Genomic DNA, 15,459 nt, shown 5'->3' on the forward strand with positions numbered 1-15,459 from the left:
AATCCCATTTAGTGCCTCAGCTTCCTTATCAACAAAACTAGAATATAAAATACATGTCTCACAGAGAGCTGAGAAAACCTTTTATTTGTGGTAAAGGAGTAATGACACTAATTTACTGCTATTAGAGAATGAAAAAGCAGTTTGGTTTTTACTATTTGGTATGCAGATGCCTAGTAACCATAAGTAAGAAAAATTCCGTTGTACCTGGTACTGTACAAAAACCAAAAAAGAAAGAAATTCTGACCTTGAAAGTTACAGATATGAAAAATTATGGGAGAAACAAAAGCACTTGACAGCACTACAAGAAACATCTCAATATTGTAGACCTCATACATGTATTGAACTAGGTTTTTTGGGTGTGAGGGTGAAGTGTGGTGCAAATAGAAGCTAGGTAGAATTAACATTGTTCTTAATTTCAGAATTGTTATTCAGCAAGAAAACCAAGTGAGAAACACAAACTGAGAGACCACAGAAATTAGAGGCAATGAAAAATCTGGGTTTCTTAATCCAAGAACAGTTAGTGTGAGATCACTACCTTTCATAAAAATAATAAAGGCTTGTAATTTTATTCCAAACAGGAAAAAAACAGGTTTCTGAAACTTAAAAGTGAACAATAGGGACAATAGCAGCCAAGAGAAAGGAAGAGAATTTCATAACTAAGAAAACATCCATAATTTGAGAAACATCAAAGTATGTATCGCTAATGGACACTCCTAGCCTAAAAGCAGATAAGGTTTAGAACTTACTTTCGCATATCTTTCCTTCCAATTCTTGGACAATAGTGAGGGTTTTTTTTATTATTCAGAATGAATTAGCTGAGCAGACCCGCCAGGCACATAATGGACTTGTAAAATTATTTCCTTTCCATGCTCAGACCAGATAAGCAGATCTTAAGAGGAGAGAACACTGAAATTTTCCTTTGCTCTCTGGCTTCTGAAAGAGTTGTAATTCTTGTTTCTCAGAGCATGAAGAGGCATGAGATGAAGGACCTAGTAAAAGCCTGAAGATAATATTCTCCTTTTTCATCAAAGCTATTTCACAAGTATATTTGACTCACAAGAGTAACATCATTTTCAACATATATCCAATGTGCTCTCCAAGATTTTACCTTCAGGAGATTTTAATCCAGCAGTTAGCTTGTTTGTCTGATGCCCATTTAGGTTTCCCTTCATAATAGGTTCTTTTTTTTAATATCACATAGCTTTGGCCATGCTCCAAAGTTTTTTTAAGACAAGAATTCAATGGACTGCTATATCGTAAATTTATGCAGAAATTACTGTCAGTCATGTGGGCAGCTACCAAGCCTCACTGTGATTGGAACTAATAACTATTACCAAGATATGATAATTTAATTTAAAATCAGCAAACCATCACCAGATGGTTTGCTAATTTTAAATTAAGGCCTTTATATCTTGTTGTAACACAGTGTCTCTGTTTTACTCAATCCACTCTCATTAAAACAAGACAAAAGTAGCTAAGGATAAACATACACAGAGATGACAAATTTATCCTCTCAATTATCTTTGTGCAACCCCTACCCCCAGAACTCATACCTTCTTAGATTTTTGAAGTATTAGAGTACTACTAAAATGTAATCTGATCTCCTGTATAACGAAGGCTATCTCTTTGACTGAGTAACCTCGAAATCAAGAGAACAACATGCTTGTGCTATGCTGCATCTATCTTCCTCATAATGGCTGCCTTTGATGGATGAATCCAACCCACTCGTAGATAAGTTATACCAGTGGTTAATGATTCTCACTCTTAAAAATATGCACCTTATTTCTAGTTTGAATTTTCCTAACTTCAGCTGTGAAACATTGGATCTCATTATGCCTTTTTCTGCTAGATTAGTGAGTCATCTACTGTCAAAAGCCTCATTCCCATTAAGGCACTTGCAAACCATGATCAAGTCACCTCATAACCTTCTCTTCAGCAGATTAAACAGACAGACCTTTAGCCTCTAACTGCAATGCTTATTTTCAGACCTACAGTCATTCTTTCACCTTTAATGAACTCTTTCCAATTTTAAGCATATTTTCAAAATGTGATGACCAGAACAGGACAATAAAGTTCATCAGTATTTTCCTTAATGCCATACAAAATGGCACTTCCTACTTGATATTCAGTTATCTATATATAAGAGAATATAACATATACCATTTAAAACTGTTTCATCAGAGTTGTGTGCTTAAGTGCTTTTTTGCATTTTTTAGCATTCTCTATGAGATATTAAATTCTAGCAGAAACTTGTAATGCAATTCCACTTAAAGTATTATTTCAAAATATTTTCTTGCATTTTTTTATGTAACAAAATTACATTCCTGAAGTAATTAGCTTTTGCTAACTAGAAGTATGTTTTGAAAACACTCAAATGCAGATACACTAAGTTGACCAAAATTATAGTACTTTATTTTCTGATAACTCTACATCATTAGGTAAAAATACCTAATTTTGCCAGGAAGTTCACAATTAGACTGTATATATAGATGTTTTGGTTTATCTTTCATGGAATATATATGTAATTAACTACATTCCTTATACAGGCAGCTCTAGTGAATAGCATTTATATCAGGAAAACCCTAATGTTCTCCTGGAGATTGCTTCAGACACTGAATGAATCAAATGGGATTGTATAGTTTTCATTTACTTTCCTGTTTGAGCATGATTTTCACTTATTGATAATCTGCAAGAATGGATGTAGCTACATCTAATGCTTAAGTTTAAATTAATTTCATTAGGTAAATAATATCCATTAATAATAAAAAATATTAATAGTAGTAGCAAATCATATAAACTGATTTCCTACCAGATGAGATAATAAATAGCATAAAAATATTTCAAATCAGTTGGTTCCAAGTTGGAACAGTTCTTAATTATTGGTTCAGCTTTCATGTCATGAAACACTTGCTAATAATGACAATAATCCAGAAAATATCTGTTTTCAATAGACAAAACCTTAATTTGACCCTAATTTAAATAAATAAATCCTATGTTTTCTTATGATTTCTCTTTTTCACTCATAGTGAAGGAGGAAAATTCATTAATGTAAAAAAAAGTAATATTAAATGATGTGATCTGACATCCTAAATCTGTTGTGTTTAAGTCTAGGGTTATTTCAGCTGCAGCTAAAAATCTTCAATGAAGGATGTGGAAATGTTATTTCATTAGACTTAATGCCTCTTTAGATCTTGGATACAATGCATTAGAAAATTACAAAATATATCTGGACAAACATAAACAGAATAAAAAAGAGAACAGAAATGAATAATTCTGCAGAAAAGGGAGTACTAAATTAATATGCAGAGGGAAAAAAGTCCACAGAAAGAGGAATAGTCTCTGTGCACTTAGAAATTTAGAAAACCCACATTAGAAGTATTAAAAAAAAAAAGAAAAAGTGAATCAGAAAATTAAGGATGAGAAGGAAACTAAAAATTTAAAGTTTCTTCCTAATATTTCCAGTGTCCACAGTTTGAATCTAAAATAGAATTAGATCAAAATTTTCTGGCATACTAAAATTAAGTTAAATCCCTACAGTGTTTTCTGGTGGTTCAATAAATACCTTCTGTTATTTCTTTATGTCTTGAGACAAAAATAATTTTGACTTTTAAAATACTCCGTCTTTAAACTTTCAATGTTGTTACTTAACTACTTCTTCACATATTTTCTGACAAGAAGAGATCTCTGATTGATTAGTTACTTCTATCAATTTCATCAGCTCCTTTTCCAATGAGTATTCTGAGGAGAACACTCAAAACTTTCTCAATGCATGGTTTTAGTTAAGCAGCCTGAAACATTAGGACATATTGGAGTTGAATGATTTTTATTTCCAAGCAGAAGCTGAAAGCCTTAGAAACTATTTATTTTTTAAATTAAAACTACTTGTACACTTTGATTGGCTTCAAGATTAAATAGAGATTATTTAGCCTTGATATGTAAACAAATCTTGTGCTCTTTAAATTTCATGAGAGTAACTGAGCACACAGTCTTCAATTTGTGAACCAGTTTAAAAGCTACCTTGGAACTTAGTTTGCTGATTACAAATGCCAATGTGACAGCCAATGCCGAGCTTTAGGTGATAGCATAATAATTCTTAAAACTAGGCTGTACTAGCCAAAAAAGTCTTCAGAAATTACCAAAGTTCAGGCAAATATTGTTAAATACCTCTCTGGAAGATCTGAGACAATGTGCTATCCAACATCAGGAGTTAAAGAACAAACCATCTTCTCTCCTTTCATAAATATTTATCACTAATTTGAGTCTGTTTAAATGCCTGATGGATCCAGACAAGAAATATTTTCCTTTAATTCAGTATCTCACTTCACTATATGTCAAATTTAATTATCTTAGTAGCAGGTTAAGAGGAACAGAAAAGCTGGGATAATCTGGGCTTTTTACATGAACCCAAAATTTCATTCAAAAGTTTCTCAAAATTATGAAGTCCAAAAAGTGTTCCTCAGTACAACCATTAATATTCTTAGTGTTTCTTGAGTAAAGACTACAATTAGGTATAATGCTGTTGAATTAAAACTGAATTTTAATATGACAAAGTTTAATCTTGTAAACAGCTATAGCAGATCTGAGGAAAGTACTCAGCTTTCTTCACATACTTCACTATTATAAATTCAATTCATTAATAGAAAATCATCAAAAAGACTTTTTCTTTTCTGTGAGAGATTTTTCATTTGATTCCTTTGCTATCTTTTTAATAAAAAAAAAGGTTTCCACTTGTTTTTCACAGCATCAGGAATCGTAGTAGTTGCCCTTCAGCAAGGTGCAAAAGCTTCGCCCCCCCCCCCCCAAAATCAGGTTATAACATCTTCTCAAACAGAATACAAAACTTACCTTGAAAAAAGTCATGGTTGCTCCATCTTCAACTGCCCCATACTCTATCTTTGTCTGCTTGGCCAGGTCGTCAGCAGAATCAATAGGGGACTCCATACGTTCCACTGTCAGAAAGGCGGCTAGGTTAGCAGTGTACGAGGAAATGATGATAAGTGTGAAAAACCACCAAATGCCTCCCACTATCCTGGTGGAGAGGGCTTTAGGCATGAGCTCAGAACCTAACGAAAACCAGGGGAGAAAGGTGAAACGGATGCACAGAAAACAATTAATAAGTGTTCAGCACTTTTTGCCACAGTGGGGAAATGGAATCACTGTGCAAAAAAATCTTTAAGCTACAGGTTTAGATGTACTGCTTGTACAAACAGTCACAACTGAAATGCAAAATAACTGGTTAAATTTATAAAGACATATCTTTTTGGAGCTGTGGGAATCAAAATATAGTAATGGGAGATTCAGTGATCAGTGCCATTTTAAAATTTCTAAACATATATATAAAAGTACTAATAATAAAAAAGCAGTTACTTCAGCTTGCTTTCCAGAAAAAAAAATAAGCAATTGATGAAGGTATCAAATGTGAAATAGAGGATTTCATATCTGAAAAACAAAATTTTATATCTATTATAAATATGCTTTCAAGTTTTGTCATTTGCATTGCTGTAAAGGATAGTATATTAAATGTTGAGATAAAAAAAATAACATCTCCCATCTCTATGTTTAGCCCCACAATTTCATATAAATATGCGTGGCTATGCTACACACTTCAATTTAATAGAATAACAATAAAAATATTGGACTTCTATGCATAAACTAGATAAAGATAGATTATAATGCATTGCTGGAGTTGCCTGCTCATGGCACTAAAGAATGGAGGGAGAGACAGACACTGTAGAGTAATTTGCATAATTTTTAATGCAAATTTAGAGCCTAATGAAACAAATTGAAGCACATAAACTCCTCTTGTGACTAATTATAAAAAATAGGAATAAATTAAATTCACTGTAATATACAATTACAAATATTTATTATAAATGAGCATATATGGATTTTTTCCATAATGTTATAATTGAATGAAATGAAATTTCTAATGATATCAAATAAACAATTTCAAGCTTCATTTTAAGAACTTTACGTAAGATCTTTTAGAAGTATCTGGAAACTTGTTTTCATGGAAAGAGTTTCATCATATCCACTACACCATTGTACCGACCCCTTTTTGTTAATCGGTTACTATGTTTGCTCTTATATCTCCTGGGTAAAATGGAATGAAGGCAAGATGGACTATTTTATTCCTGTTAAATTTTAGTGCTTATATTGAATTAGTTAAGGAACTGGTCCAGCAAGGTAACACATCTTCATATAGGTGAAAGATTATGTCAAACTTCCAAACTCAACGTGAAAAAAAGAACAGAAAGGCTAGGGAGGGAAGGAGGAAGAAAACAAAAGAAAAGGAAAAAAAGAAGTGGTATCATAACTGGACTACTGTATTCAAAAACAGCCCATCTTACCCTGCAGTTCATCTTACCCTTGCGGTTTCAAACAAAAAAGGCTGACAGACTTGGACATGACAGCCAACTCCAGCGCCAGACTCTGCCTAGAATTCTGCAAGGGAAAAAGTAGAAAAGTACCTGTCTGATGGAGTTGCTCCTAGGCCCTGTTAGTCAGACACTTAGACACCATAACACTAAGAGATTTCCCAACAAACCCACTATCATTAACTCTTTTTAATTGCTGTCATTTCATTTTAAAAACCAACACCAGTAAAGTCAGACAGGACTGGAAAGAAGAGAAGAGTGGAGACATTCGCCGCAGCTCCCCAGTTCCCATGAGCTCGGATCTTACCAAGGACTGAAACCGAGTGCCACCTGGGCCCATGAATCAGAGCCTGGTCAGGGGCTGACTGTCATGTACCCAAGGTAACGTCATGTCCAGCACTATATCCCACAGTTTCCTGGGAGCGAGAGGTGCCAGCAAGACATGTATGAGTTTCCTCTCTCATGTATCCTCCAGCACTAAGAAAATCTTTTGCAAAGAAGCAGCACTTAATACGTTGATATCAGTATGGCCCAAGAGTTTCTATATTATTTCTAAAGAAAAGTTATTATTATTAGGTGAGAACTTCCATGCTTGTCTGAAACCCTACTTTTAGATGACTTTAGGTTTTTGAGATTTTTTTAAAGCAATCATCAAAATCAAGACTGATACTGAATCCTTAAAATGGTGTCTTTAAGGTTTATTAAAGGATGAACTGAGTAAAGGTAAAACAATATAAGGCAAGGACAGAGGGTCAGTCTTAATTCTGAAAAACTAGTTTTCCTTCAAGGAAAACTATTATCCTCCAAAGATATCTTTTTAAATGAAGGTTGTTTTTTTTTCTTATTTTGATTCTTAAAAACAATGTTTAGATGTTAAGGACTAAAATACCTTTTTCTTGCAAAAAGATGATACAAAAATCTAAATTGCTTTTTCCATCATAGAAGCATAAAGCCACATAAAACTCAGCATTGATAGAGGTTCTGACAATCCTGAGAACTGTGAATGGAATTCAAAATACCTTATTTCATTCAGCATCCCTTTTTTTTGATAGCTTCCTTAAAAGCAATCATTATCTTACAAACATGTATTTGGTAATTGTGTTTCCACTATATAACTCCTTGATATGTATATTGACAACCTAGTTGATAGAAACACTTAGCCAACTATAGATGTATTTTTAATTTGTGATTTGAAATCCTGATTTCTTTTTACCCATTAATTCATGTTTTTCTGAGGCATTAGAGACTTTTCAAGCCTACAACCTGATATATGACAGAATATTTACTGCAGTTACAGGAAATCTTCATTAAATCATGTGATGAGTTAAAACCAGGATTTATTTATAGGTGGTGTACTTATAATGGTAAGTTTTAAAAATGATTGCTCAGGTATATCCATTAAAACAACTCTATCAATATGCACTGGTTCCTGCCAACATTTTCTATGACTTTTGGGGGGATATGCAATGGTTATTTTTCCAGAAAGAAAAGCCATTCCTTTTAATGGCTCTTTAATAGGACTTTTGTATTACACTATACTGCCCAGCGAAATGTCAGTGCAAAAAATGAATCTGTGCTATTCAAACGTGTCTGATATTATATGACTGTGTTCAAATCCTTATGGAAAAGGGCAATAAAATGGTGATATATTTTTATGGATCTATATATTTGGTATGCTTTCGAAATAAGAGGGATATGGCAAGGAAATTACTGATTTTTAAGAATGCTTAAGCATTTTACTAAGACAGTTATAGTTAAAACTGGGTGTTGGTTTTACTCTGAGCAATATGACTACACAGCTGCCAATTTTATTGTCAGCAATGGCATCAGTTTCTCAGTGCATGGATTGTTGAATATAGAAATTGTTGAATGGTCATTCTGATTTTAAAAATATAAATTATAGCTGGACAGGATTAAATCTCCTATATTATTTTATTTTATTGGTTCTAGCTACTAGATAAAATCTTTTTGTAGTTGAAAGGTTTCTAGACCAAAATTAAACAAATTATAGATTTTTACATTATAGTCTTATCTGATGAAGCTATTCCTATTTTTAGGTTATTTAAATGGAAGTTTTTTAGGTAATGGACATATTAACTAATTTAATTATGCGGTTAAGGTTTCCTGTTTAGGAAATAAACTGTATGGCTATGCTGTACTTTTCCTAAGTCTTAAATTCTTTATCTGTGTTCAGACTAATTTGTAAGGTGTTGGGAATGCCAGGATAATCATAAAAAAAGCTGGTTTATGGCTACATGCACAGAGGCACCCATGCAAGTGACTTGCACCAAGAACTGTTACCCCCAGCAAAAAGTGGGACATGGTGCCCAAGAGAAAGAGCAGACTGAGTCGTATACCTTGCTGCATGAGAGCTCCAACTCCAAACCAGAAACTATTTAGCAAGGTAAAATTGTTTTCCACAACGTCTGAATCAGGGTTGCAAGGATGTGGATTATACCACTCATAGGGGCTAAACCTGTGGTAATTGACAGAAAAAAGAGAACAGATTTAAAATGCAGCCATTACAAAGTCTGTCCAGCAAATCTGCTGCAAAAGAAAAAGAAAAACAAGAGAGGTTATAAAGAAAATAGCAATTGAAAGTTTTTACATTGTGACTGCATTTTACTTAACAGCAATATAAAAAGAAAAAGCAATACTGAAGATTAACATTCTTAACTGTTGCTGATACTGATAAAGTTTCATACAGATTGGCTCTGAAAGTTTCCAAGTGCCACCTGTAAACATCAAAGCACTCATTCTTCTGTTGACACCAACAGAATTCCAGACAATTGGTCCCATTTAGGATTAGGTTCTTATAACCACTGTGTCAGTATTTTGCATCTTGAAAGAAAATTAATATGTGTTAAATCACAGAAATTAACCAGAAAAAAAAATACAACATGCAAAAATGGTTTTTTCTCACCAAAATTACAAATAATGAATATAACAGAAAATAACTAGTTAGCAGTAAAAGTGACATTTTTAATCACCAAACATTACAATTCACAGAAAAAAAAAAAACTATAGCAAATTAAACGAATTGCATCCTGTCCTGAGAGGTGCACAGTAGCATCCCTGGAAAGGTTTTCCAAAAGAAGCTGGGGACACTCACAAGCACCTTGCAGGGCCAGGCTCTGAGAAAAGAAAAAAAAAAAAAAAAAAAAAAAGAAAAGAAAAAGAAGATCATAAGGGAAAAGACAATTTAATTAATTATCTCAAAAACAGATAGAACAGAGATAGTAGAAAGATGCCTGAGTCTGGCAATAGATTACAGGCAAATTATGTACAATCAATCTGTTTTAATTCATGGCTTTGCAATTGCTGTGCATTATGATGAGTTCATATCTAAATGCTATTTTATCAATTGTAGCTAAAACAAGCAAATATGTCTAGATAAATTATTCTCTGCTACAATTTCTTTTGTAAAAAAAAAAAAAAAAGATTTTCGGTTCTCTCTTCCTGAAAGTACCTTTGGAGAACTTTAAATTTTAATTGCAATGTGCAAGATTATTCTAATAATTTAAGAGTTTTAATCACCATGCCTGGACTTGGAGGCACACTGTTGATAGGGACTTTTATGCTTAAATCATGTCTTCAAATCTTTGATAATGAATACAAGTGCAACATATGCATGTGCATAATATATTTGTGTGAAAAAATGAAAATCAAAACACAGTAGAATGGAACTAGCACAAGACACCAGCACAATAATTTTTAAAATTACAGATTTTAATTATTAAATTAGTATTAACATATTTTCATAATTTCTCAAATCATTAAAGCCACTCTGTTGAAAACCCTTGGATAGGCAGCCTTTATGAAAGAACTTTTTTGATGTATTTTATAATCAAAGCTATCTGAATAACTCATCTGTCACTTTGAAAAATAGAATTTTCTTCACAATAATATTTCAAACACATTATAATACAGAAAATCAAATGTTCCATTTTGAAGCTCTTAACGTAATGTTAAAGCACCTCTCATCTTAAAAGTGTCTACTTGACAAAGAACTGTTTCATTTGGATCTCCAAAGTAATACTGATATGCTGTGCAAAAATGTTGATTGGCTTCTAATTAAACATTGTGACCTGAATTCTTCTATTACTTAACAGTAAAACTAGATCAGAAGTTTACTGTCTCATTAAAAATCTAAGTATCTTTCATGTCATGTTTTTGTCAGTCCAACAAAACTGGAAACCAAGCACTCAGTGAATCTGAAGTAGGTATTTATACTCACTTGCTGAGAGATGTTTATTTGAAGATTAAACTGGAAAACACCTTTTTCATGTGAGGACAATGTTTGCTAGACAAAGCAAATATATTTTTTATTTAAATATATATTTTCAAGTGTTATTTACAGTGATTGTGACATTACTGAACAACTGAAAACATAACTTTGTAGTTTTACCTTTTTTGTTCTGATGGCTTATGTTATTTATATATTTTATATTATTTTGAAGTACAGAAAAATTGTCCATAGTTGTAAAAAAAGGAGGAAATAACCTACAAGATATACAAGATGGTTTTAGGAAAAAGAAACCACACAATCTGAGTACTATAGTTTTAGAATTCTCTACTTATGAAGTAAGGAAAATTAATACTGTCTTATTATGGATAAGTATTGTTCTTCCTTATTTTAAGGATGATCTATGATATTAGATTGTCCAGTGTAAAAATCTTAAGGTATGGATCCTTTAATAAATTTTTGTATGTACTATATATGTGTATAAGTTTCATGCTGTTTAGCCTATTGCAATAAATATTCACAAATCACAGAGTTACAGGTTCACCTAGCAGGTTTGATAAGCCAGGATCCTGCTCAGGGCAATGTCCATTATTTCACAACAAGGGACTGTTCAGTCAGATCTCAAAAACACACAAAGACAAGAATTCCATAACTTCTTGGGAAAATCATTCCCACGTTTAGTTATCATAATGACTTTTTTTTTTTTTCTTTAAGTCAGGCTAGAACCTCCCTTGATTCCAAGTATAAAGAACACCATCTCTTTTTTTTATCAGCTTCTCTTATTAGAAAGTGACTGTTAGGAAAATTCCTTCTGCCTGATCCCAGAACTGCTCACAGTATTTAAATGTGGTATAGTAAATTATATTATGAGAATTATCACTTTCCTTGATTAATGGACTACCTGCCTACTAATTTAAATGCAGAACACTTGCTCAATCAAGAACAAGCATAAAGCAAAAGGAGAATTTCAGTGAACAGATGCAATTTTGAAGATTGATTTTTCTGACCGCTGATAACAGGTACTCTTCCCATTTACCCATTTCTATTAGTGTTTATTCTAACATTTCAGATACAGTCTCTTAATCTCTAACACCTTCAGGTATCTAAAATACTTGGAAAAAATAGACTATAAATGAACTTTACAAGACCTGAGTTTCAGTTTTCCTAATTGCTGCTACCCACCGAAAAGGTACAAGTACTCTCCAGAAATTATTGGCTAGTGCAGGTAATATTTAAAAGTCAGCTATCTCAGCAATCCACAGGCAGAAAAGATTTGTGTTAAATTTAATTCCACTTTAGGAATATACTATGATATTAGAAATTAAAATTAGTATTCCCAATGATCAGACAGACCTACTCAGAACTGCAAATTATTTGAGACAGACTATAATTTATTATACCCTGTATTCACACAGCATTGAAATAATAGTGTAGAAGCCCAAAAGACAAGGGATCTTATGTGTGTGTCTCAAACAGCTATAGCTGAATAGCCATGGAGCCAACCAAGGTAAGAACATGTTGTGGTAAAGAACGTGATGTGGCTGGAGAAGGAGAACATTGGCGATATGGCAGCTTTTTTTTTTTTTTGATAAATGTTTTTGTTCTGGCTCCTGGAAATAAGCACAACACAGTACAGCTCAAGGGAGCCATGGAATACTGATCAAAGGCTGACCCAGTACAGATGGATCAAGACTACCAAAGACCTCCAAAGCCTTCAAAACTATTTTCAGCAAGGTCTGGAAGAACAATCTGTACCTGATTACTAATTTGTATAGAAAGCAAGAAACTTATTTCCAGGGTGGAGAAACATAGCTGTAAAAAGGTACCTCCATGAAGCCCAGATGGTGCCCACAGGACCCTGAACACCCCAGCAGCTGGATCAGTGCTGGAGCCAGGACTAGTGATCTTTTTAGGCTCCTTGAGCCTGTTTGACTTCAGAACCTGTCATAATATTAACTGTGATCTACTGCTAGTATCTCTGCTTCTCTTTTTATCTAGGAGCTTGATTTTGTGCACTCTTGGCACAGGGAGTCTTGTGATGATGTGACAAAATTCTGTTAATTCTTGACCTGCAGGCACTCACTCTTCCCTTCCAGTGTCCAGTTTGAGACAAACTCAGGAAGACACATGACTTATTCTGGATATTCTAGAACAGTTCCTACAGTTTTGGTCTGTAAATAAAAACACAGTGTCCTACAGAGACATGGGACTCAGTTTAGATGAGCTTAGGTGTGACTGTAGACACAGGGTATTTGTGCACCCACTACACTCAGAGCAGTACACAACTGCAGAACTGTCACACACTGACTGCTGCTTTCAGTTGCTTTCATAAAGGGTGTGGTCCAGCATGTTCTATACAAATCAACTCAAAAGCTGCTGAAAATGTGTGAAGGGTACTCTACCAATTTCAATAGCTGTCAAATCAAAATCTGTCAGTTTATCTCTGATGACAGTATGAAAATAGTATTCTGTTTTGAAAGCAAATTAATAGATATTCTTAATAGTTAGATATTCTTAATTCTTAATAGATATTCTTAATAATGTAATATCTGGAGGTAAAGACATTTTTAATTTAAGCTGTATCTTCTGGAGAGCAATGCAACTTGTTAAAAAGAGCAGAAAACCCCAAACTGCAATTTAGAGAGAAGAGAAAATGGACTAGTGGAGTATATTTGTAATTGAATTTTCATTATACCAAAACACATCCACCTAGGAATATTAAATAGAACTGAATTTAAACCAGTAGGGCTATTCCTTGTGGGAAAAAGGTGGCTTGAACCATTAATAATATGTACATGCCATTCGAGTTCTATGTGTTGCTTTCAGATATTTGCTAAACAGGTATCAGGTACTGTCATTCAATCCTATTCAGCATGCTACCTGTTAAATTCTTGTAGAGAACTTTTCCAGATGGTCTGAACCAGCTTTTTTTTTTCTTTTTTTTTTAATTATTTTATTATTATTTGTTATTTTTCTTTTTTTCCTCAGGATGAGAAAAACCAAAACACAAGGTATTTTTAAAACACGGGCTGATACTGAACATTTAGCTAAAAATCCATAAGAGTATCGGCTACCATTACAGCACCTGGATTTCAATTCTTATTTAAAAATTCATACTGACAAAATCTTTCATCCTTATCTCTGACATGATACTGCTTTCTGTTCTGGCCCAAGTAGAAGTTATGTAACAATTATGGAAAGGCTCAGAAAAATCTGTGTTCTACAAGATAGTTTGATAGTTAGATTGTTGAAAGACAACAATCAAACACAATAAACTTAATTCATGGTCTGATGCAGTCAGATAGAATACTTCCCTATACTCATGGAATTATGAATATAGGCAAAGGAAATAAAGAAAACACAATTGCAAAGAAGTATCAGGCAAGTATAACTTAAAGGACTAATGAGATTATTTACTGGTAGCTGTGCTTAGTTTATTTAAATTACATTCTTTTGCATGGTATTTCAAACACCATGCAACTATTGTGTTTTTCTTAATGAACATGTAAATAAATTAGGACCACACAGTATGACAAAAATATTATCTAGAGCATGATGTGACCAACACATTTGTCTTAACTAGCAATATATGCCACAGACAGCACAAAATTACACTGTGCATACTATTCCAGCATTATTTCAAAACTGTCAAATTTCCTCACTTTTCTCTGCATCAGGCCTATGAAGAAAAGTAAAGAAAATATGATTACCCACTTACATGCACATAGACATCTCTTTTGCAGTCAGACCAAGAAGTGAGAAGACAACAGGTTTTACTGCAAAACCATTAGCACGAAGATTTCAGAAGCTGTAAATCTTCATCTAATGACCAGAAATTGATAAATCAAAAGAATCTTACCCCATCTTCTTCATGAGCTGTAAGCACACTGATCCAGTGCTGCGTATCGCTGAACACAACAAAATATCAGCTCTAATCTCTGTTCTAGCAAACTACACATTCTCCCATTCACTAGAGCAGAGTGTAAAAATGATCCTTCTAGTCAATGTTTTACAGGGTTTCCATGCAGGACTACACCCTCAACCCATATTTACTGCATAAAAACTGACAAATTACAATATTTTGAAAATTTTTCAAGAATATCCAGGATGCATCATCATAACATACTACACTACTTAAGAATAAAACATGTTACTGCGTCTCTTTATTACAGCCTCCATTTCTTTTTTTCCTAATTATGGCTTTTAGAAAAACTGAGATTTTTATTTAGTTCCTTCATTTTCTCACCATGTTGCATTCATTGTCACACCTGATAAAACAGGGATCATAATTACCAACGCCCCTGCCCTGCTCAGATACATTTCTCAGTACAGTAATTGCCTTGCTTGCACCGTGGTCATCTTCCACATCATCTTCCCTCATACAGCTGCCATGCTTTTGCTGCTTCCTGAAAAGAACTAATCATCTAACACCTTTTTTATGTATTAAAAGAATCCCGATCCAAAGCAGTTGCATTGAATCGTCACTTCTCCATTGACTAGAAATTCAACCTAAAAGAAATGTATAAATCTTCTAAGTTTGGGTGATATAATTTAATCTAAAGTCTAGAAAGGCACAAGATTAATGAGGAAGTTCTATATACACTTTGCAGAATTTTGTTTTATAGGTTTACCCCATACACCTTTAAATTGCTTATAGGCACTATTAATTTTAAATATTAATTTTAAACATTGATAGGATCCTGTTAAATCCCATTGAGTTAGAGATAAAATACAAATACATTAGCTACTGCAGGATCAGAACCAAAATTTTCATTGTATGAATTAATATATCTTGTCCCATTTTTATACAAGTTAAGCTTCCTGGCTAAATTTAAA

The 15,459-nt window shown here is 33.3% G+C and overlaps 1 protein-coding gene across 1 annotated transcript in view; it reads right to left on the reverse strand.

The window, feature by feature from the left end:
• The window catches only part of GRIK2 (glutamate ionotropic receptor kainate type subunit 2), a 347,507-nt gene that overhangs the window by 81,230 nt on the left and 250,818 nt on the right, over window positions 1-15,459 (reverse strand). Inside the window, exons 12-13 of the mRNA XM_041414905.1 lie at window positions 8,735-8,853; window positions 4,846-5,063 (exon numbers count right to left, since the gene is read on the reverse strand). Of these exons, the coding sequence (XP_041270839.1) occupies window positions 4,846-5,063; window positions 8,735-8,853 (337 nt within the window). The remainder of the gene's footprint in view (window positions 1-4,845; window positions 5,064-8,734; window positions 8,854-15,459) is intronic.

Source organism: Onychostruthus taczanowskii, unplaced genomic scaffold (genome assembly GCF_017590055.1).
Source record: "Onychostruthus taczanowskii isolate IOZ18803 unplaced genomic scaffold, ASM1759005v1 scaffold48, whole genome shotgun sequence".
Taxonomy (NCBI): domain Eukaryota; kingdom Metazoa; phylum Chordata; class Aves; order Passeriformes; family Passeridae; genus Onychostruthus; species Onychostruthus taczanowskii.